The sequence below is a fragment of the Zosterops lateralis genome, assembly GCF_965231275.1.
Source record: "Zosterops lateralis genome assembly, chromosome: 7".
In the NCBI taxonomy this organism is placed as follows: Eukaryota; Metazoa; Chordata; class Aves; order Passeriformes; family Zosteropidae; genus Zosterops; species Zosterops lateralis.
Window position 1 is genome coordinate 6,888,417 of NC_139767.1, and position 23,530 is coordinate 6,911,946.

General features: G+C 39.5%; 1 protein-coding gene across 3 annotated transcripts in view; it reads right to left on the bottom strand.

The window, feature by feature from the left end:
• CALCRL (calcitonin receptor like receptor) overlaps window positions 1-23,530 on the bottom strand; it is a 64,231-nt gene that overhangs the window by 4,478 nt on the left and 36,223 nt on the right. For 2 of the 3 annotated variants that reach the window (XM_083865144.1, XM_083865142.1), the window contains 8 exons: window positions 23,212-23,324; window positions 20,732-20,823; window positions 14,673-14,799; window positions 13,124-13,277; window positions 11,854-11,914; window positions 11,689-11,755; window positions 5,988-6,206; window positions 5,614-5,655 (listed from right to left, as the gene is read on the bottom strand). In XM_083865144.1, coding sequence (XP_083721270.1) covers window positions 5,614-5,655; window positions 5,988-6,206; window positions 11,689-11,755; window positions 11,854-11,914; window positions 13,124-13,277; window positions 14,673-14,799; window positions 20,732-20,823; window positions 23,212-23,324 — 875 coding nt within the window. Of the gene's footprint in view, window positions 1-101; window positions 265-5,613; window positions 5,656-5,987; window positions 6,207-11,688; window positions 11,756-11,853; window positions 11,915-13,123; window positions 13,278-14,672; window positions 14,800-20,731; window positions 20,824-23,211; window positions 23,325-23,530 lie in introns of all 3 variants that reach the window. The other variant, XM_083865143.1, reaches the window with a different exon arrangement.

Genomic DNA, 23,530 nt, shown 5'->3' on the forward strand with positions numbered 1-23,530 from the left:
ACGTCCTCAGCAGCTGCAAATTCATTTACTCTCAACAAACCACAATTTACATTTGCTATGATTTTTGGCACAAGTCAGTCTTTCCCAATTTCTGACCATACCTCAAGCAAATGACTAGGAGGACAATTTCCTGAACTCCACATTTCTACCAGAGTTAAAAATAAAGCTGATAGAATAGCTGAAGGCCTCCATTGGTTTACATGTCTCCACTGAAAGGATGTGGTGTTTGTCATGGCCTTCCTCCCCTCCAATATGGTTAAACACCTGTGCAACATGAAGCAATGGAGTGTCACATTCATGAAATTCACATGGAATTAGTCGTTCAGGGCAGGTGCCAAGTGGGAATGCTAACAATGGTAATAGCTCCTGTTGTTGCTTTTTCAAACATTTTTCTATGTTAAAAAATACTGTCTACAGGTCATGAATATTTAATTTCCTTTTCAGCCAAACTTTGTACAGAAAGCAATCCTAAGTGCTAACCAGTGAAAAGTGGCTGCCCCAGTTAATTGTTTATATTGTGGGTAAATATTTTTAAGATTTTCCATATGTCTTCAGGGTTTATGTTTGCTTTCCATTTCCATTTCCCTCACACAATGGCTCCTTTTGTCTATTTTTACTCTGGCTTTAATCATGAAAAATAAAAATAAATACAAGAAAAGGGATGTAGTTTTTTGACTTCCTGCAGTCTGGTATCAGAAACCTCTGTTTAAAGGAGAATGTCTTATTTCCCAAATCCTTTACAAGGAAATGTCAGAGCGTAAGGAAAGAAGTATCAACCAATTAACATAAAAAATTAGCATTTTAGGGCAAAGGAGGTGCTCTCTTACTGCTCATAAAAACTTTCTAATCCATTCTAAACATAAACCTTCAAGCACAGAAATCAACTATCTTAACACTTTTTAGTTTCACATCTTACTGCTTTTCATATCAAAATTCTGCATTTCTTCAGAGTCTAAAGGCAGAGTTCTTGTTTCAGCATGGGAAGTATTTGATTAATTAATATATGCATTGCATAGAACCTTAGAATAGAGCCAATACAGAACATTAAGTCTTTGCACAGGTTGAATCCATGTCCTGTAATCTATCATAAAGCCAAGACAAGAAGCATATTCAAAATTCCAGTTTTTCCAAGAGGGAAGCTTGGAATTTAGTTTGGAACCAATCAATCGGTGTTCATCACTAAGCTATGTTCTACTTCTTCTCCTTTCACGTCAGTTACTTCAATAAGCTCAGAGTTTGAATGTAGACACACATGCAAAAAATTACACATTGAGCAATTTTCACTTTAGACAAGACAGGCTGGAGGTGGGGAAAATGCCAACAACTGGAACTAAATGGCTTAACAAGGTCAAAAAAGTCTCTTGGCAGAGCAGGGAGATAAACTAGGCTCGCCAAATTACACACTCCAGTCCTCTCCCACACTTCTCCTGGTTCCTTCAGTAACAATTGTTCATCTTACTTTTGCTTAATAACATTTGTTAGCCAGTCCTAAAGGATACCCAAAGGATTCCACCAGCATCCCTGCAAGACAAGTGTCTGGGGGCTGCTGCCAGGGAAAAGCAGTCCAGCTGCTCCATGCCAGGGACAGAGAACTACAAAAAGGGTTTCCTGTAGGGGCAAACAGCATTTCCTCTCTGCTGCCCCCATGCCCATCACACTCTCTCCATACATTTCTAACTGAGCCATGTATTCCTGGCATTCTTTCCAAGGCCTCTCTGTTACTGCTGGATCAGGACTGCACCTCTGTCCTGCTGTGTGTGTGCTCTTGGTCTTATACCCTTTCATCCAATGTGAATGCATTTGAGTTTTCTGTAACTTTCCAATCATTTATAGAAGAACACGGGAAAATTCAATTACACTGTGTTTAACAATATGTGTGTCTGCCCACAAAGTGTGAATAGAACTTTTACCACTTTCTCCTCAGCTTTGGGCAGTGGCACAGAGCTGCAAATTCAGCTCAGGAGGGGTAGAACTTTGTTACAAGAAAAGATATTAAGGAAAGCATTGAATGAAAAATTTTGAAATAATATAATTGTGTTTTTCAGTCATTAAGAGAAGCTGGTTCCAGCTGGAAGAGTCTTTCTTTTATTTTCTTTCTTTCTCACCTTATAACTTCATAATGGCTGCACTTGATAAGTTTGCAGGAAGGACTCCTTCTAGTCAGCCTTTTAACACTAAGTAGCTTGATGTTAGATATCAGACAAATTAAACATCTCAGTAGCCACCCAGGAAAAAACCAAACAAACCAAACCACAACACAGCCTCATCTAGCTCATCTATTGTACAACAAATTGTATAACCTTGCAAACCTGAGACTATGATCTTCATGGCAACATTTCTGTGGAGCAGTGAAATGAAAGAAAAAAAGCAAACAAACCCCACAAGTCTTACACTGATCATGTAGGTCATTATAGCACCTGTTATTGAAATTTCAATAGGAATCTTCTGATTTATCAGAGATCTGGGACAAGCTTCTTCTCTGACCACAGCCTGTATGACCCCAAAAGCCACATCAGGCCAACTGAAGCTGGAAAACTTGATGTGTTGAGAGCATCTTACTCTGTGGGCTGCTGGCCCATGAGCAGATTGTGAGTGTCCTTGGGGAAGCCCTGCCACAGAAGATCCAAGCCTGCACATCCGCCCTGTCTGGAGGAGGTTTGTGACCAACAGCTGTAGTGCCTGAAAGAACTGGATCTGACAGCCCATCTCTGGCTGCTCTGCTCAGTGAGCTGGAGATGTTCCTTGGCTACAGTCAGCACCACATACCAACTATTTTTCTTACATTTCTTAATTTGTCTTCACTGAAGTTCTATCCTAGCAGATCACTTTTGTTCACTTCTTGGCCAGAAGTGTCTTGCTTGAACAGGATTTGGCTCCTGCTATTTGGTGCAGAACACACTAAAACGTACAGTAACAGCTGGGAAAGGCTAAGACTTAGAGAGAAATTAGTGCATCTAGCATTTTTTAATTGCTAATATGCCACTGGGAATCCCTGCCCCACTGTCACTCCAAGTGTCAATCCCAACATCAGCACCACCTTTAAAACACAGACTCAGTGCAGGCAAGTGCTGCCAGCAGTGCCTGGTGCTGGTCCTTCTGTAATCCCTCAGGAGATGCTCCTGTGAAGGGGGATGAGAAGCAGCCCCTGTGCAGCCCAGCTAAGCTGCAGCTGCAGGTTTCAGGTGTGACTACAGGGGAGCAGATCAGTGCCTGCAGCCCCACTTGCCAGGGCCAGAACCTTTTAGGAGACAAAGGAAACACATTTTTTCTGTGCTGATATTTTTTCCTACCTATATTCTCCCCCTGGATTTCCTTACTGATACAGTTGTTTATAAAGCACTAAGTCCCTCTCGAACAAGGTGTACTGAAAATCATTTAAAAAAAGCAAATGGTTGTGAAACACTGAACCCAAAAGTGGTTTAAAAAACATAAATTTCCACTCTCTAGAGAGTAAACACAGACATGTATGTTTAACTAAGTCAAGGTCTATGGTCTAAAAATTGAATTCCTAAATTAATAAATGTTAAAATACCTAAGTCCTCCATTAAACACTATTCTGCCAGTAGATATTCAAGGAGTGATTCACTTATTAGCATTTGTAGGAGTTGTGGAAAAGCTCATCTTTTACCACTGATGAGCCCATGGTGAATTTAGGGGATGACTCAAATTTGGTTTTTCTTACACAGCAGAAGAGGATATGTTAAAAAATATGAGTTTGTAACAATGAAATATTAACAGATACAGGAATAGATTTCAAAATCAATTATAATTTAGAATTAAAAACAGCCTTGGAAGAGGCACAAGGATGAAGACAGAACTGAGCAGTGGACATGTTTTTTAAAAACTGCAGAAATCTCAAGGTTTTCCACCCCTCCTCCCTAATTTTCCACTGGAGAAGAACAAACTGATTTTTTCCAAACACCTGTTTTTAGAAGGCATTCTGAACTATCCCCTCTGGCATTCTGAAGGCAGCCTGAGCTTTATATGCTGTAGAAGGGAAAGAGTGTGTGAAATGTCAATGCAGAGTGAGGGCAAGTGATCAGATCCAACCCAGAACACTGAAAGATGTTCTTCCTTTGAAGCAAATGTATGAGCAGGGACTTGAACCTGCATCTACTCTAAGGTCCCTGGCCCAGGCCCTGAAATCATAGAAAGCCTATCTTCATTTTTTCTGGCTCCTTGGCAAAAAATCAGTGAGACTCATGCATTCGGGTGGGGGGATACCCAACAAAGACACATAAATAAACCTTCAAAGCTGATGGTAGTTTGATTGCAATTCTGTCCGCTGTGGATTTGGGAAGAGAAGGAAGAGCAATCTACATGAATCAATTCTAGCATCAGCCAAATATTTACCTGTGAGTAAAAATTACTGCCCAATAACACTATAGAAACACACTGACACAATTTTAGAACATCTGATAAAAAACCCTAAGGGTTCAGTCTTAGGAGAACATCTGGTTACTCCCACATTTCTACTTACAGCCTATACTGTAACCACACTAAATGCAGAACAAATGAGCAAACAGATGTGTAGGAATAAGTATAACATTGTAATTGTTCCTCTGCCAAAAGTGTTGGCAAATTACCAGTTAGTTTTTTTGTGGGGGTAGTTTGGTTCATTTGTTTTATTAATTTGGTTCATTTGTTTATGGTTTTGGTTGCTGGGATTTTTTTTTTTTTTTGCAAGCAAAAACAACATTAATAATATATATTCTTAGCCTTCCTACTATTTTGATCCCTGACACTAAGAAGTTTCTGGAAGTGTACTCTCTACAGCCTGGGGCAAGACTTTCTACATGGAAGTCACCCTGTGCACTCAAGAGACCTTGACCTTTCCAAGATAACAGCAAAGCTTATTAGCTTCAACAGGATCAATACCATCTATTGCTGGTTCAATCCTCTAATGTCAGAATAAGATTTGTCCTTGGAACTGGCTGATCATGGTACCTTAAACATGCACGTCTAACCCACACAAATTCCTGCCCTAAGCCCCCCCCCCCCCAAGCTGTTAAGGTCTGACTGTTAGAATGGTGCTTTTCACTTGTGCTAAAAAACACTTTTCCAAACCTCAGCCTAAAATTTTCCCAGTGTCATAAAATAATTCCAGACCTACAGAAGGAGTTTGGTTGGAAAAGACCTTACTGACCATCTAATTCCAGTCCCCTGCCTGGGATACAGCCATATCCAGCCCAGCAACACATGTGCAGTGTGTGCTGTTCCTGCTACAGAAGGACAGTGATTCCCCAGGGTAACATCCTGTACAGCTTCCAACACAGACCAATAAACCTTCTGGGTGTTGAACTGCTTTTCAGTGTTATGATATTTGTATGGACTATATAGCACAGTGACAACTCTCTTCAGTTTCTTAATCAAGACAAATGTGTACATCTTAGCACCCAAAAATCAGTCCTAACACACTTAATGGTGCCATGAATGATGGCATAGTCCTTTCCAAGCTCTGCTCTTGGTATCCTGATACTTTGTTCTCTTCTTTTAATTTAGACAAATTTAGACATGAAATTAAAAAAAAAAAAATTACCACCTCCTTAATTGCTGGAACAAAAACATATAAAAAGAAAAATTGTTAAAGATATAGTAAAACTGTTACTCTACCTCTCCATTAAAGAAGCAGAAAATCGTAGCCACCAGTAGACCCTGTAAAATAAAAACAAAGATTCTGCTTTAATTCACATGCATATGGGCTATTTCAGGTGTGAGATAATTAAAAGTTTCTGGTAAAATTCAGATATAGATAGCAGAGAAAATGCAGGACAGATCACTAACAATATGGGGCCAACTTTCTGCCATGCTGTGTCTTTCCTTTGAAAATTGAAAGGCGATTAAATGAAAATTCAGCATACTGAGAAGTCAAACACTACTGGATGAAGATCTTTAAGAACTGAAACACCACTATCATTTGTCTTTTCTCTGATTGCCATGCCAACTGCTCTGAGCTCAGGTGAGCTCAGGCTGCGTGCTGTTCCCACCTGGTAGTGCATGAGGATGTGCATCACGTAGTCGTACACCTCCTCAGCAATGCGGCCCTCGGGTCGCCATGGGAACAGCACAAACTCGATGCCAAGGAGTGGGACCAGGATCAGGGTGGCTCTCACTGCCTTCATGTACAGGTTGGACTCAGCCTTGTGGGTGTCTTTCAGCTTGGTTATGAGAACACGGACGATATTCAGCAGGAAGAAAAGGTTCACCTGTCAGGAAAGAAAATGATGAGAAGGAGGTCTGGAAAGTGATCCCACACACTGATTTGTGAGACTGGAAACCAGACTGCACAAACTCACACTGCTTGGCTAGCACTGTGATTGTACAAGAGATATCAGATAAACATCTTTGAAAACACCTTTATGTAACTGAGATGTGGCTGTAGCTTCCAGTATCCTCAAACTCTCCAAGCAAGTGGTAAAAACCCACACACCTTTCTCTCTGCTGTCAGTAACAGTGCATGGGTGAAGGATTGATTTTTTTCAGGTTGGTCAAGAGAGAGGATGATGCTTTTCCCTCCTTGTATCTAAATACAGTTCTTCAAAAAGCTACTGTTTGTTTTTTCAACATGAATTCAGTAAATTTATAGAGAAGAAAAAAAATCAGAATAATAATAATAATAATAATAAAAGGCAAAATGCTGCAACAAGGAATTGTATATTCCTCTAGACAAGTGGTGTATTTGGCATTCTCAGAGTAGCCAGTGGTTGGATCTTTTATTCTTTCAGCAGAGCTTCCAACGGGGCAAGCACTGAGATGATGCTCTATGTCATTCCCTTGCTTGTGACTGAACTTGTCTACAAGTTATTCAAGACTGAACTTATTTATTTCCACAGTTACTAAGGATATTTTTTTTTTTTTTTTTTTTTTAGAAATGGTCTATATCTGTTCCTTCAATTTGACCAGAAAAAAAAATCCCAAACTGTCATGGTGAGCAAGCACAAAACTGATACACACACACAGATACATGCATGGATACACGTGCACATCCCCCAAGGATGAATAACCAGAGCAAGAGCAGCCTCAGGGATGATCCCACCCCACCCACAGGTCCCATGCAGCCCCCGGTGGAAGCTGCAGGTAGATGGGACCCTGAGAGCTCAGCCAGTCCATCCCCTTATCCAAGGCACAGAGACAGGACAGAGGAGCTCTGGGCAGCCTCTACAGAATGGAGTGACACAGGCTCTGGTCCCATCTCAGCTTCCAGAGGATTGTCTGCACTTGCCAACAACTAGAGACAAAAGAGGGGTAGGGGAAGAAGCTGGCAGACAGACAGACAGACAACTCCCTTCTAAAAGGCCTCAGAATTCCTGGTCTAGGAGGAGGCTCTGTCTTGCTGTGGCACGAGTGCAAGCAGGGAAGGCATTTCAGACCACGGGTGTCCTGCTGCCTCCACAGCCTGGCAGAATTCTTTCTGTCAGTTCAGGCTTTCAGGATAAATAGCTGTGTGCTATTATAGCAACATGGCCCTTTACAGATATGGGATGTTATTTATATTCTTCTTACATGCTATTTAAATTATTCTAACAGGAAGTTGTTTTACATAGGAAACTACTGCATGAATTTCTCCTGGAAGCCTCCAGGTACCTTTAAGCTTTGTTTAAACAGCCAAGGTCTTCTGATTCTTTCTCGAGGGATTTATTTAGGTTTTATGTAGCCCAAGATCCCTATCCAACTTCCTATAGTACATGCAGACAATGAGTCCTTCCTCCATTTCTAAATTTAATCCTTCTCAAATCTACTTGTTCAACACCAACATATCTCAAGTTTTCTGCCCTTTCATGTTTTGGTAGTATGGCCAATTCCTGTACCACTGTCCTTAAGTGCTAACTGAAGATGAAAGTTGCAGCAGCCAGGCATAAACAGCAGCACCCAATGAGCTGTTTCTCTTACAACAGGCACAGAGTTTTTCTATTTGTTTCACCCACCAAAACCAAAATGCACAAAATCAAGCATGTGAAGAGTTTGTAAATAGCTAAAAGGGCAAATAGAAAGCTGGAGGAGGGAAAGCAGAGGGCAGAGTTGAGTAGAACAGGATGAGTGTCAGTACAAGTATGTAGCACCAATTTTTGATGAATATCACTTCTGTCAGAAAATAAGAGCAAGATGGGGATGAACTGAATTTTTAATTAAAGTGATGAAAACAGGTCCTGGTTTTAAGTAAGGTGCTGAGTAGATTTTTGCATTTAAGCAAAAGTAGGGCAGTGGAACTCCTCGCTTGCACATTATCATCAAATTGACTGTGATGGTTTGGAAAAGCCCAAAGGAGCTCTGTTGTGTTATCTGCACAATGAACACAGAGTGAAATAGCAACAGCCTCACAGTGACCTGAAAATTGAACAGGGCAACTGAGCAAAAATAGAAACAAAGGCAGTGAAGGCAATCTTAGGGAAAAAAAAAAAAAAAAAAAAAAAAAAAAAAAAAAAAAAGGTGTTGTTGCCTATACTGAAAACTCAGGAGCATTTAGGTTCTGACTTGAGTGTGGCACTGAACTGAAGCCAAGTTCGTAAGTCAATAGGGGCTGCAGTGTTTGAATGAAACTCTCCTCATGCCCCTGGTATTTCTAATTTTCTCCATGGTGAGTTCGAACTAAGTAGTATAGTAATCTTTGTAGGTTTAAATTATGTTTCAGTTCCTCTTTAGGATGATATAATCAGACCATTCTCACTCAAGGCGCTCAGATATTCCTAGATATGAGGTGGTAGCCATTGCTTGGCTTTTAATGCAGTTGTGCAACTCTGTATCTTTGCCTGCTTGGACACAACTGAGCATTCAACTTCTAAACTCCTAAGCCTGGCACCGAGTTCAGCTTAAAGTCATTAAAACACAAAGACACAAGAGACAAAGCAGGGAGCACCTGAACTTCATTCTAGCACACCTTCACTCAGAACTTGTATCTGTAATGGTCTGTCAGACTGCAACACCAACACATAACATTATTACAGGAATAAAGGAACATCCCTGTAACAATATTTATATAAAAAATGGCATAGCTAAATAATGCATGGCACCAAAACAAACAAAACCATAAGAGCACTGGCACATCTGAAGTCTACAAGGAGATCACTACTGCTTTCCACTGAACTGCAAGCCAATTCCTTTTCCCTTCCCTCCTCAATTTTGATCACTTATTTGTCTAACATGAAAACTAACATCACCCTCTACTGTCCCATTCCCACTCTGTTTCTTTAATTGTGATTACTTATGCAGATAGTTGTAATTTAATGGTCAATTGAAGACAATTCCAATCAAAGTGCAACCTATGTCTGCTCCAGTTTCTTTGGCAGAAGAACTGACCACAGTTATGTAACAACAGGGACCATAAAAGCAGCGTTGTTTTTAACTTTATGTAATTGTAGGATTTTCAGCGATGTACAAGAATTAATTTTGCACTGGTTTCTGCCAATTCTCCCTGGCACCCACTTGATAGTCCCCTTCACTTTCTTTGAGATCTGCTCCTGCAAATAGAAACAGTGTCTTCCCCCTCGTTATCTAATTTGCAGTTTAATGTTGTTGCTTAAATGTCTACTAAAGCAGGTCATGCTTAGTAAAGTGTGGAAATTGTATCTGGCAAGCAAGCTGCTTAAGCAAATGAGGATTCTGTTCACAAAGCCTAAACACATGCATTTAACCTAACATGCTTGCCCTGCCTTGTCTTTTCTGAATTGAAAATAATAAAAAAAAAATCTTTTTTTTTTGCTTCCAGAAAGGAAAGCAACTCCTTTAAAGTACCTTCACATCACAGGCAAGATGTGCAATTTAATCTGTTATTCCATGATTTTCAAATAAATTTACTGATTGTACAGAGAAAAATACAAGAGAAACACTTTCAAGTTGGGTCATGAAAAATACAGGAATACCAAAAGTGAACAAAGTTGTAAATTCAAAAGAGGATGGACAAAGACTCTGCCCAGACCATCCCCACAGAGATGATTATTATGCCTCCAGTAAAATCAAAGGACATTCTGAATGTGGCCTTGAATAGAAACAAGACCTGATCGTTTGGGACGGATCCAGTGTGTTCGAATCCTACAGGAGTCTGGCCACTTGCAGTGTGATTTTGTGGAGGCCACTGCTTAGAAGGAGAAAAAATGACCTTACATCCTAAAATGAGGTCACTTCATGGAAAATAGTAGAGTCTTGCAGCTTTTACACAGATTTTTACATTGCTATTTAAAAAACATTCTAATACAAATTACCATTCAGCTTGAAAGAACTTTACTTAAGTGATATATCTGTGGATAGAACCAGAACAATGGAAGTAACAACCCACAAAAAAAACCCCTTATACTTCTCTGTGAAAACAGGGTTTTATCTTTTGTGTAAAGCAGAGAGAATAAAAATTGAAAGGATGTAGAATTTGGTTTAAGTTTACAGATTAGAGCACAGCAGATTCTTACATGAAACAGATACAGCAGACCTGACTGACAGGACAAGAGATCACCAGCAATAATTCACACCCCAAGGGTCACAGCTCTCAATAACTTCATGGGCATTGCTCTGGCTGCCCACACAAAGGGGCTCAGGTGTGTCATGGTATCATTGCACTCCTCAAAATTTAACTTCACAGTTAATTTCACTGTGAATAAAAAAGGGAGTCACAAGAATCCCAGGATTTATACAATGGTCTTCTGAGAGAATACTCTATCCACGGAATGCCCTCCAGAGGTATTCATTAGCAAGTTAACAGAAGAGGAAATTGTAGATCAGATACTGAAATTATTTTCATAAAGTTCCTTAAGGTTTTCATTCTTAATCAAATTCCTTTTGTGAACTGAAAAGCAGAGAGAAAAGTCAGCAGCCACGGACCCAGCAGTTTGGCCAGATCAGCTTGAGGTTTCTGTTCAATGAAACAAATGACTGTCATATACAGTCAGGGGCTAATCACATACGGAATGCCTCTATGCTAATTATGTTCATTATGTTATATAAGTACACCCCTATTTCTATTTAGCAACAATCTACTGACCAAATTTCATAGGGTAAATCCAGTGCTAGTGCAGCGGATGTACAAGATTGATTTTTATGCAGTAATGTCCTCTGTTACTCACCTAGAATTTCATTTAGTAGTGAACTATTGGAATAGAGCTGGCATTAACTTGGGGTGTCAGACAGAACACTGTGCTGTAAGATTTCATGAGCACTCCAGATACAGAGGAGCTGCAACACCCCAGTGGCCAAAGCAGACAGTGCCACATTAGTATCAGAACAGGGACAGTCACAGGTACTGGCAGAACCATTTGCACTGGTTTTCTCACAAAGTGCCTGCTCTGGTTTCTCTCCATCCCATATTCCCACCCACAGTCAGTCCTGGCATGCAAACCCCCTCTCCCAGAATCTCAGACAGCCTGCTGGCTGTTTAGCCACAGCACAGTGACACAACAAGGCTTCTAGCAGGGTCCTCCCCTTCAGTACTGCAGGTAAGGTTCAGTCCTTCCCTGTCACTAACATTTGAGTGGAATGATAATCAACATTGCACACCCTGAGTTTCTCAAAGGACCAAAGACACAGATCCTTAATAAGGCCAAGACTTCTTGTATCTTGTGTGTCTGAGGCACTGCTGGGTTAAGCAGCAGACTCACAAGTGACACTGACCTCTAAATGTTAGATTAAGGCTCTTACCATTGTAAGCATATCAGGAGCAGCCAGAAATGAAACAAGAAAACAAGATATTATTTGGAAAATGCTTACCAAGAGAGCAGCACAAATAGGGCCATGGATGATGTAAAGCAGATGAGTATCAGAGCTGATCCAACAACTACAGAAAACAAACAGGAAAAGAAAAAAAGAAGGCATTTATTAACTTTGGTTTGTTTTCTACCTTAAAGAAAAGTTTTGCAAGCTGAAGCTACTTACTTGTCATTATAATATAAACTTCTTGCAACAGCATGTATGCAGGCAGGGATCAGTGGAAAACCTGTGGAGAAAAAACAAGTAAAACCTGGTTAATAATTAAGTAAACTTGCATATCTTGCAGGAATCTTGTGTATTTTCACCACACCCAAACTATATATCTGTAAAAAAAATAAACCAACATGGACCAATTTAAAGTTTCTTTTCTTATATTTCTTTCTTAGGGCTATGTGAAACCTTATTCTCACTGACTTGCCAAGAAATCCACAGCAACACACAGGAAAGGCAAATCAACTTTTCACTTTTCAGAACATAACAAGTGATCTTCATTAACACAGATGTTTTACAGGCTGCAATCTGCAGTAACACCAAATAGGAAGCCAATACTAAAATGGTGATTGCTTACATGAGCACAGCTTTAACAGTATGACCAGTGGTGAGCAGGTTCTCACTGGTGTGAGTACAAAGTATCAGTGCCTTGCTGTATTTAGAAAACAACTTTGAAATTAGACTCAGGAAATCAAGCCAAATGAAAAAATTAAAAAGAATAAGCAAATTAGTCATCTGGGGCCCTTGACACTTTGGTGGTACCTGATCTTCAGGAGCTGCTGAGCACCTGTGACCTTGCAGCCATGCCTCAGCTGTGCCTGCAGTGGGGCAGTGACCTAGGTACCAAGACATTACATTGGAGCTGAGTGTGCCAACACAGCGAGGCTGCCAGAGCCTTCACCTTCACTCTGTGAATAAGCCCTTGTGCACTATCTGAAGAGAGCAGGCTTGCCTTGTTAGTTTTGATATCAATACTACTTGAGATCTTCAGTTACAGCCATTCTGTTTGCTTAGTGAACAATACAGGTCAAATGGAACCACTGGAAAAATAAATCCTTGGCCACCTCTAACTCAGCTCTGACCCTCCACCCTAAGCATGGCGAGACTTCTCTGAAAACAAACATTCATTCCTGAATAAACATCTTCGAGGTGAGCAACAATGAATAATTACTTCTTAAGGTCTTTTTTATAATAGGAGGCTATTTTCTCTATACAAAGGAGGAGTCACTTCCTGACTGCAGAAATGCATAATCTCTCTCTCTCGGCAGAGATACACACAACTTCCTACATGAATATTTCTATGCTTGTTAAAACACTATAGACAAAGAATTGTCACTCAAAGCCATTGTCACTCAAAGCTACAGCCCAGAGAGACAAAGGTAGAGATGTCTGAAGGAGGAAGAGGCTGCATTGACCTGAAAATACACAAGGTGAAATCACATACCCCAGCCTAGAAGGTAATACCACATCAAGTGCTGCTTCTCAGCAAATACAGCCACCACAATCAGAGTGTGCAGGTAAATGCCTTCACACAGCATCCAAAAGTAGTTGCAACCCATCAGGTACAGGTAGATGAACTGTGACACTTTGCAGCTAACCTGTAGGGAAAAAAAAAAGCAGAGTATAATTTAAATTTCTAATTTGCAGACATCTCAGAGCTTTATTTGCAAAGTGGAAAAAAAATACCACTCAAGGTAATGTTTATTCTGTTTTCTGCTGCAATTACATATTTATTTACTTTTTAAAATAGAATTTTTAAGGCATTACAATCCCATACTTTATGGTGACATAAAACGAATAACTGAGTCTGGATTTTTATTATTCATATACAAGGCCCCTGAGGTCCTCAAGCATGGCAGAATGCTGTAATGGTATTTTGCCTTATTGCAAACCTTGCCACACTTAACCATTCCAAATCCTTAAATTATCTGATAGTAACCCCACCAGAAATGTACTCTGATGTGGGTAATCCCCTCTCAGTTTTACCCATCACAACATATAACCATCCCAGAGAACAATTCATGTTTTTAACATGCCTATGATACTTGCAGTTTTAACGTACTCATAACTGCACCTAGGGACTGAGAGCTTGCAGCAGGTTCTGGGGGAGCCTGGCATTTATTTGTATTTAGCTCCATTCAAAATATATTCTGCAGTTCAAATGCTAGAATATAATTTATTGGGAAGTCTAAAATGAGAGGTTGTGAACAAGGAGCAACAGCTAACTTTGGTTTGGTCACATTAAATCCTTTTTTCCCTCCTTCCAATATTGTTGCCTATTTGATTGTTCTATTTCTGCCATTTGGGTTAAAACAAACTAAAACCCAATATTGTTTTACCATTTTCTGCTACCTAACTCACTTGATGATGATTATTAGCAGCTATCTCAGGTATGTTTTCCAGCACACTGATGACTGCTTCTAAAGGAGAAAAGGAAATTATCTTTTTATTGGATTCAGCTTCTGTAGTTTAACCCTAACTTCCACAGAATTAAGATTTATCTTCCATGACTAAATAACAATAAAGACAGAGCTAGGGATTTGTTTATGTACTTCATCTTTAGACTCTTGTGCTAAAAAAAAAAAAAAGTTCTTATTTTAACTGAAGATGGCCAAGTTAAAGCCATAAGAAACTAGCAGACAGATCCAAAACACCTTGCAAAACCTTTTTCCCTGCCCTTCCTTAGTGAATTCAGCTGTCAGCCTCTCTGACATCATCTAGAACAGGCTTTCCTGCAGTTGTTTCAGGGCAGAAGTGACCCTGTGGAGCTGGGAAGAGGCTCAGTCCCTTAAAGCACTTTCACTATTTCACAACCTCGAATGTGCAATGTCCCAGGCACTGTGAGACATCTGCTGTGCTACATCACACATCTGCTGGAACCTCCCTGCATTCAGCATTTCATTATGCAGCAGCTGTGCAGCTCCCACCTCTGCTCTGCTCCTCAAGACACTCACCTACAAACAAACAAGGCTGCCAAAAAGACTTTCACTTACTGGGTTAGTTGCAACTAATTCCTGGTTGTTGGCAATGGCTGTCAGTGAAATTATTGTTACAACAGAGTTGCAAACAAAAGAGAAAAACAGATTTTTATGCAGGGTAATCCTTTGGCAACTCAAGCTCCTAGAAAAGAGAAACAAGAACAAATGAGTACATGGGAGGACAACTATGTGTACTTGGGGACAACTCTTGACATTTTGAAATGCTAGAGCTCTTGATTTTACTAACGAGTCTTACATCAACCTTTTCTTCAGATCCAGAGCAAATTTAATACACCGAAAGGAAGAAAGCAACTACATTTAGATCCAGTATGTTTAGAGTGAAGGACCTGCTTTGTGGTGGCCAGCTGAAATTTATTTAAATGCTGATAATAACTTTCAGAAGATTAACATTTTTTTCTGTTAATACATGAAGAATTTCCCTATTACCTATCACACCTGTGCTTGACAAAGCTGTCTTACCCTGTTCTCCATTTACCCAAATCTGTTCAGATCTTTTGAGGGTAATAATTCCTGTTACTCATATCCTTATCATTTTTCTTCCTTCAGCCCAAAGCTAGAGAAACATCTAAATAAACAAAATAATGCAAATCTCCCCCTGAATTTTGTGTATAACGAGTTATAAACAATTTCTAGGACATAATTATAAAATCCCTAAAGAACTGCATTTTATTGTGTTAATTTCTAAGGTTCGCTTTTAATCTTGCAATAAAATTAAAGAGAGACTATCTTTGGAAAAACCCGGAGATTCAACTATAACAAACAATGCTGAACATAGGTACAGCAACTTTCTGGTTTTCTGCCATTCTAGAGGAAGCAGGAATAACTTAATGTACTTCAAGAGGAGGGACTCATTCAAGTTTTTCCAGTGAACTCCTGGTTGCTTTGGAGACAGCATGGACTGAAGGCTCTGCTGCACAGTCAGTGCTCTACAGCCACACCTGCCTGTCTCCACTTAATGGCCAGAGAGATGGAGAGCAGCTGATTGACACTATGGAATAACCAGCTGGGGCAGAAAATCTACCACTTACACACACCACTGAGAGAAATCAGAAACACATTCAAAAGCACACCAGGGGAACATGTCTGAACTGTCACCCAAGGAGAAAGAAAAATAAATTGAGTTTTCTGGCCTCTTCAAATAGCATGCCTGGAAGAAAAGATAAAGGAAGGACATTGATGATTCTTTTTTAATTTGCGAGCATAGAGAGGAGACCTTTCCATTTTTTCAGAGAAATGAAGGCATGGAATCTTCACAAAGGCTGGAGGAGTATATCGAAAACTGCTGACAAATGAAACCACAATCAAGGTGACCCAAAGAAAAAAAGAACAGCCCCATAAGCCTAGCTATAGGGCAGATCTTGGCTGCATCTTTTGCAGCTCTCACAAGGGCAGTGTACGAAGCACCCACAGATCCCTGGACTGCGCAAGCCCTAAGACAGTCCAGAACCATGGCACTAAAAACAGGAAGGGAATCCCTCTACAAACCAGTGCTGCCATTTAACCCTACAGGAAACTTTGGTGGCCATGTGTCATTTGGCAGAAGAAAATACAAAAAGGAAAAGTCTCCAAAATATGGAAAACAGGGTTGTGTATGAATTTGAGGGGAAAAAAAAATCTATTTCATTAGGCTTTTTAAGATTTTGAATCTTGTCTTAATGCCCCAACCGGATAAACTTGTCCTGGGGTGACTTTTTGATGCTTGTATCCCCAGTTGTCTGTTCTGTTTATGCTGTAGGTTAAGTTCTGTATCTTCAAGGCTAAGTAACCCCTGATCGGTAACAGCTGTGTTAATTAACCAATACAGCCTTGCCCCTGATGAGGAACAGCTCAACATCCAATAAGGATGAGTGGGATAAAAGAGGGGGTGAGCTGGTAAGGGGAGGATCATCATGGAGGAGCATGAAGCAGGATCCTGGAGAGACAATCACTGCTGTGGGACCACTTCAGAGAGCAAAGGGGGACAAAGAAGATGCACAGAGGTTGTTTTGAGAACAGCATTCACTCCTCTGCATTCCTGCTCCTGCACTGTGCTTGGCTGGGCATGGACAGACAGCAGCACAGAGCCCTGCTTTGCTCTTGGTCAGTTTTAGCTACCTGAGGCACAGAAGTTCTCTGGACTGGTTAAACCTGTCCTGGACTGGCAAACCCAGAGGAGCACTGGAGCTCACACCTGCACCCCACCAGGGCCTGGACCTCTGGAGGGACTGAAAAGAGACAGAGCTACCCACAGCAAGGACTTTCTGAATTTACCATCTCACTTCAGAGCAATGAGAGGTTTTATTGCTTCATATTCTTCATTCTTTATGCTTGTGGGCAATTTGTTAAATATATAGTTTTTTCCATTTTTCTCCAAGGAAGTTCTTTTCCCAGACTGGTTGGGGAAAGGGCCATTTGGGTTTGCTTCCCAAAGGGATCCCATTCAGGGGTTCTCTCACAAATTTGCCCTAAACCAGGATAAATCTTTAATTATTACAGCATGCAAGGTCTTATGTTCTTTGAAAATGTATTGTTATATGGGGTTTTTTCCCTGTATGGTTTCTATATGAAGAGAGAGACAATACCAGATTCCAGCAAAGGGCTTTGTGTAAACAAGTCCTGAAAAACTCTGGAATTCTGTCTGCTTATTGTTAAGACTCAAGGCTCAGGCAAGGAAGAGCACGTACAGCTAATGGGGCCATCTCCCCGGGTCATCCCGCAGCTGTTCCTGTTGAATATTCAAACACACCCATCCACACCCACCTCCACCCATGCATGAAAGGATTGAAAGGATCACCGGACAAGAAACAGAAAGCAAGCCTGATGATATTTAAAAACTAAGACTGTTTTTTGTAATAAAAAGATTTTTCCTAAGCTTCCCCACCCTCCCTCTTCTGTTATCCTTCCTCTATCCTTTTTTTCTGACTGTTTTTCTTACTGACATAATATCCTTTATCACTTAATTCTCATATTTATGATCTAAGTACATTTGAATGACCAACCCCTCAATTAAACCATGTGTAGTAAAATAGAAACAGACTTCCTACTAAATTACCTATTTCCCTTCTTTTTTCAACTCCTGTGTACCTTGGGAATTAGGGGAAATTTAATTTCTCCGAAAGAAAAAAGGGTGACATTTTCAAAAGCCCCTAAGTGGGTTTGAGATCTAATTTTTTAAGGTATTTCAGTACTACAAAGCTCAACCAGTGAAATCCACGTATGAACTTAAGGGGAATTATCTGTTCAGATGACATTCACTGAGTGACACAGGCAGCTCCTGCCTCCATACCATAACAATCCAATAATCAGTGCTTTGCCCACTCTCTCTGTAACAGTGCTCCTCTCCTCTGAGAAGGCTGTCATGGGATTTGACATGACACCTGATCAACAACTCCTTTCTTTCATGTGGGTTTGTTGGTGTTTTTTGTTTGTTTGTTTGGGGTTTTTTGGGTGTTTTTTTTGGTGTTTTTTTTTTTTTTTTGGCCGCTCTGGTTTTTGTTGGGAGGAGTGAGGGCATCTTTGAAACTGTAGCTCCCCTTTATCCTACATCACTGCTTTTTTAAGTATTCTCTCCCCTCGTTTTTCATTCGTTATGCAAACCACACAATTATTTTAACATTTGCAACACATGCATGATCTCGAGTATGTAACAGAATGGGAAAGCAGAGACGCTGCAAGAAGTTACTTTTATGTCTCATAGATGAGTTTTCAGAGACATTCAGAGTTCCAAGTTTATGACCCATTTCATTCTGTTAAACCAAGAACTCCAATGCACTTGGGGAACACAAGTCATAGGATGGACAAGGATTTCCAAGGAGAAAATTTTCTGAAGAAGAAACAAAATTTAAAAAGCAAACATAAAATGCAGAAAAATTTTAACCCCAAAAAATAATTCAAATCCCAAAAAGTTGATATTTCCTTTGGGGGAAAGTTCCAAATTTCTAGTCAAATCTAAAGATATCCTAATGATATGAAATCCAACAAATGTTCTCTGGAAACTGTCAGTTGACTTATAGAATAAATGTTTTGGAAATGACAAATTCAAAGACACCCCCCACAATAGAAAAAAAAAGTCCACCTGTTAAAGCTATGAATAATTATCCAAGCCTTGGCCGATACATAATACATCCTGGTATTAATCTAGGTCCTTAAATACCCTCTTGCTACTAAAAATACATTAGAGGAACTGTACATCCCAAGAGAACAGCTTGCAGAGGACTTTCTTTAGCTTCCTTTGAATTTAGTAATTTCCTTTTATATCCCAACATAACCACAGTCTAGAAAATGGGGTTTGTGGTTCTGGATTCATTCCATGCTGTTCTCTGAGGAAGGATGATCCTGCTCCCAGGGAAGAAAATCCCTGTATGGTCAGACAAACCTGACACAGGATGGCAGCACAGCAGATCACCTGCTTTTGCAGTAAGTGCCACAAGCAAAGATGAAATTACATTGGTTTTCATATTATGGTATAGAAAAATCATGCTTGACTCTCTGTGAACTTATTAAATCATATCCTACTCCAAATCTTTTTCTTTACCCCCATGTTAAAGCATTTTTCCTGTCACATTAGATATTTAGTCTACTAAACTTTGTGACATTTATTGCAACAGTACCAACCATTTTATGCAAAATCAAAGTTCTTATAAAGACTGAGAGCCATTTCACACATGAGTTTGTGGAAGGAAAGTGAATTTGGAAAGGAGAAGCATTTTACAGATTTTTTTTTGTATGTTTTTTTTTGTTTTGTTTTTACAGATCATACAAAAATAAATTGATTTAAAAATAATTATATGCATTTTCCTCATGAATCAAGATCAGAAAAAGCTGAAATGTCATTTTGAATACTGGATTTCAAAAGAAAGGCTACAAAGTTGAAACACTCCTATTTGTTGGGGATTTGCAGAAGTGCTGTGGAAGCCTGGGGAAATAATGCACAGCTAAAGTGGAAGCACTGCTTTCAGCCAGATGGGATTAAAAAGAATTTTTAATCAGCTATCAGCTGCCTCCACCTAATCAAAGCCCAGAGCACGAGAACAGCAGCACCCACTGCCAGTCTATCTGCTATTGCTATTTAACTGTCAGGAGGAAATGGAAGCTGGAGTGAGGCAGCAGGGTACAGGGGCAGGAGTAGGTGAGTGTGAGGAGCAGATGTGCCTTGCCAAGGAGAAGGTGTTTATGAAATGATTAAACCAGGCTGACTAGGGCAGCCCACACTGGGCACAGCAGCAGCTGGCACAGGGAACAACTTGTCTTTCTCAGCTCTGCTCATGTGGCAACACTCCTGGGTTCACCTTTCCACCAGGCCTCAGCAGCTTCTTAAAGGATAAGAAAAGGTCTCTTTCTCTTTCACAGGGAAGGAAAGAAAGGTCACCAAATATGAAGTAATAAAACTAATTTTAAAAGGCCCGTGCATTTTATTATTTGTTGGGTCAGTGGTGATACACTGGTCAAACTTCCTTTCAAGAAGGTGACATAATAACTGTTAGTCAGCAGATGACAAGCCTGTCATGCACAATACAGTGAATCAAAAAATAGAATTATTTTTTATTATTTCCATTTCTACTGCAGCTCTAAACCTTACTTCCCTTACAGTTGTCATATTTAGTGAGTACCATGTTGGAATGTTACTGTACCTATCAAATGTCATCACTATTTTGGTCTCCACTTGCTCTTTAGTTCAGTTGATGCTTGCCATAACACAGAACATCCGGACTTGGAAGAGACCCACAAGGATCACTGAATCCAATTCCAAGTATCCACACTGTAATTTATCACTACAAAAATCCAGAAATCACAAACCCCAAATGAGCAAACATTTTCCCATTTCCTATTTACAATATATTCTATATATTCTGCATATTCTACAGTTCTTGGGTTGCAGATTTTTTATTTTAGATTTCTGAGAAAAAAAACCCTCCATTTTTGTTACAACCTAAAGTCCAATGGCAAACCTATATTGTGGCTTTCTTCACCTTCCTGTTCCATCTAATTTCATTTGGATAGCTGGTTTTCCAAACCACTGAAACCAGGATTGTGGCAAACACTGGGATTTGGTGAAGGATTTTAAATATACTTACTTAAAATAAAAGAATATGCCAAGAGAAATCAGAAGTGATACAATTGAAAGACCATGTCCGATGATGGCCAAGTAATACAAGTTCAGAGCAGTCTGCAACACAAAAACAAAGCCAAGTGATTCAGACAGAGCTATTGCTGATAAAGCACATATTTATACATCTCTTCTTGCAGTTAATGTGACTATAATACTAGTAAGAAAAAAAACCAAACTCAAAACCATTTCAGGTAATAATGGAACAAGCCCACAATCTTGCCAAAAAAAAATCCAACTAAAATCTCTCTCCATAGGGAAAACAGCAGATTAACTGAAATAATCACTAAAATTTACCTCTTACCAGTTAAAACACCAAGCTTCTAATATACAGTGCTATGTTTTTTTTCTGAGTGTTTATACAAATCTGGCTATTTAAATTCCTGCACTGGGTACATTGCTGTCTGAGGCTTGACTCCTCTCTTAACACAACTCCTAAGTAAAGCACGTGCTTGCTGTATGAATTTATTTAATTTTTTCTCCACAGATTTTTTTCTCAGCATTTAAAGATACTTCCTTCAAGGTGAGCTATGATTATGGTACTGGAAATTCAGTTTTTATCGAGCATTTCAGGAAGGGCATGAAAAAAATTAACAATGACTCAAAAATAGTGAAGAATATTATGTCAAGTAGTCATCATTATGTTTCAATATTATGTTAAATAAGCCTAATGCCAATTATGGAATTATGAAAATCTGGGTAGATACAAAAAGTTAAAAAAAAGGAACTGATGATGTAATATTTGGAATATGTTCATGTTATCATTAATTCTTGTAGCTAATATATTAATTAAGTAATTAGTTTTATCAGAAAGTAACAAACCTTTGCTTTCAGTCATGGAATCTGTCTTGCAAAAAACCCTTGCTGCATTAAATGTAAGGGTATCATTTGGCACATAAGGAAATTAAGATTTTCAGGTTGAACCTTATACTCTCACAATAAAGCACAACTATTTGGGCTCCATAGGGAGACTTAGAGCACACATCCAAATGCTCACACACTGCAAACTCTGTGTATCCCCTGAACTTATCATTCCAACTTAGGACAGAGTAATTGCAGCTTGTTACATAAACTGACTTTTGAGAGAATATAAAAAAGATAACAGGTAAAGCTTTAAGTAGGTTGTAAGATGACACAAGGATAACTCTTGATGTGTGCTAGAAGTTTTCAAATTATAATTATTTTTTAAAATTACTTAATAAAAAAAAAAAAACAAACAGCAGTGCAATAGTGGAACTTATTGTGAAATTTGGAAAGTGAAAAATTTTTGAGTGAGAAAAATGAAGTGTTACCTCAAAATGTTAAAATGTGAGTTGAATAAATGACAACAACCATTCTGCGACAGGTCCCTGTCCTGTATCACCCCCTCACTCAGTGACCAATCTAGGCAGAGGTGCATTGTAAGGATTTAGAGATTGCCCCACAATTTAGAACTGTGTGGTACAGCAGGAAGCACTGCTGAGGGCAGTAACAATGAGAATTAACAATGCACAACAGGCACAGTTACTGTGCAGTATCTCTCCCTCCTTCCAAGCACAGTGAGGAGATAAGGCTGCTGAGATAACAATACACAACTGCAGCAAGCAGCAAGGCTTTCTTTGGAGCTGTTATTCCACACAATGGCTTCAGATTGATGATAGGGTTGAAATATGTTGGCAAAACAGCCTGAGGGAAACTACCTCTTTATGAATAAAGAGGAATTGTCATAGACCTGCTCCTTTCTGAATAATATCCTCCATTCCCAGCCAAATATTAGCAAGGATCAATGAATTATGGCAATTCTGCCCACAGAATTAAACTGCCATTAGCAAAATAAAAGTCTCATGATCTGAGAAGAAGCAATAATAAAGTGCCTCATCATTTGTAACCATCTTTTGCCCAATATGGTTTTTAGGTAAGTACCCTAAGGCATTCAACAGCAATGGTGCAGGCAGATAGAAACTGTTTTATAGGTCAGATTTCTTGACAGAGTCTGCTACTACTGAGCCCTTTAACATGAGGTCCAAATTCATTTACAGCCTGTCCTGGTCTGTGGTTTGTACTCCTGGTTCTTGGGAATTTACAGTTTCAATTTATTGCTTCTTCCCATGACTGAATGTTTCAGAAACATAAGGAATATTAGTAGATACAAGAGATGGGGAATGGGGCAAAATATGGAATTATGCCTATTGTATCCTCACATATCACAAAGTAACTCTAAGAAGTCATTTAGAGATTTGTTGTTCTTTTTCTAAATCTTTTAATGGATAGGCATATTCAAGATTAACTGAATTCCATATAAATAGCATCTATACACAGACCCACACAAGTACAGAGCCTACTTTTGATATATAGAAAGCTGCTCAAAGCACTGTTGCCTCAACTCTGCTGCCTTTTGAGTTTGGAAACTTGTAAAGATTCTCTGCTCAGTTTCTTGACACGGGTACCACGCACTCATTCCTCTCCTACCTTCACTTTTTCATGGGTATAGATATTGCACTGGGTGTAGTTTGTCCACGTCCTGTTGCTCTCTGGGTGTCTAAACCAATTTCCGTTTGGATCACAGATCTTTGTAACTTTTTCTGCAATCAAAAGTTGACGGAACGAAAAGCAGAAGAAGAAAAGTGAAAGAAAAACACAACAGTCAGCACTGAAATTATCTTTCCTGATGCCAAGTATTTAATAAAGATTGGCAAACAAATGACAGCTTTATTAATATGACTAGAGAGACTTTGCTTGTTACTATGAATTCTGAGAAACTTGAGGCCGTTGCTTTTGCTTGGCAAAG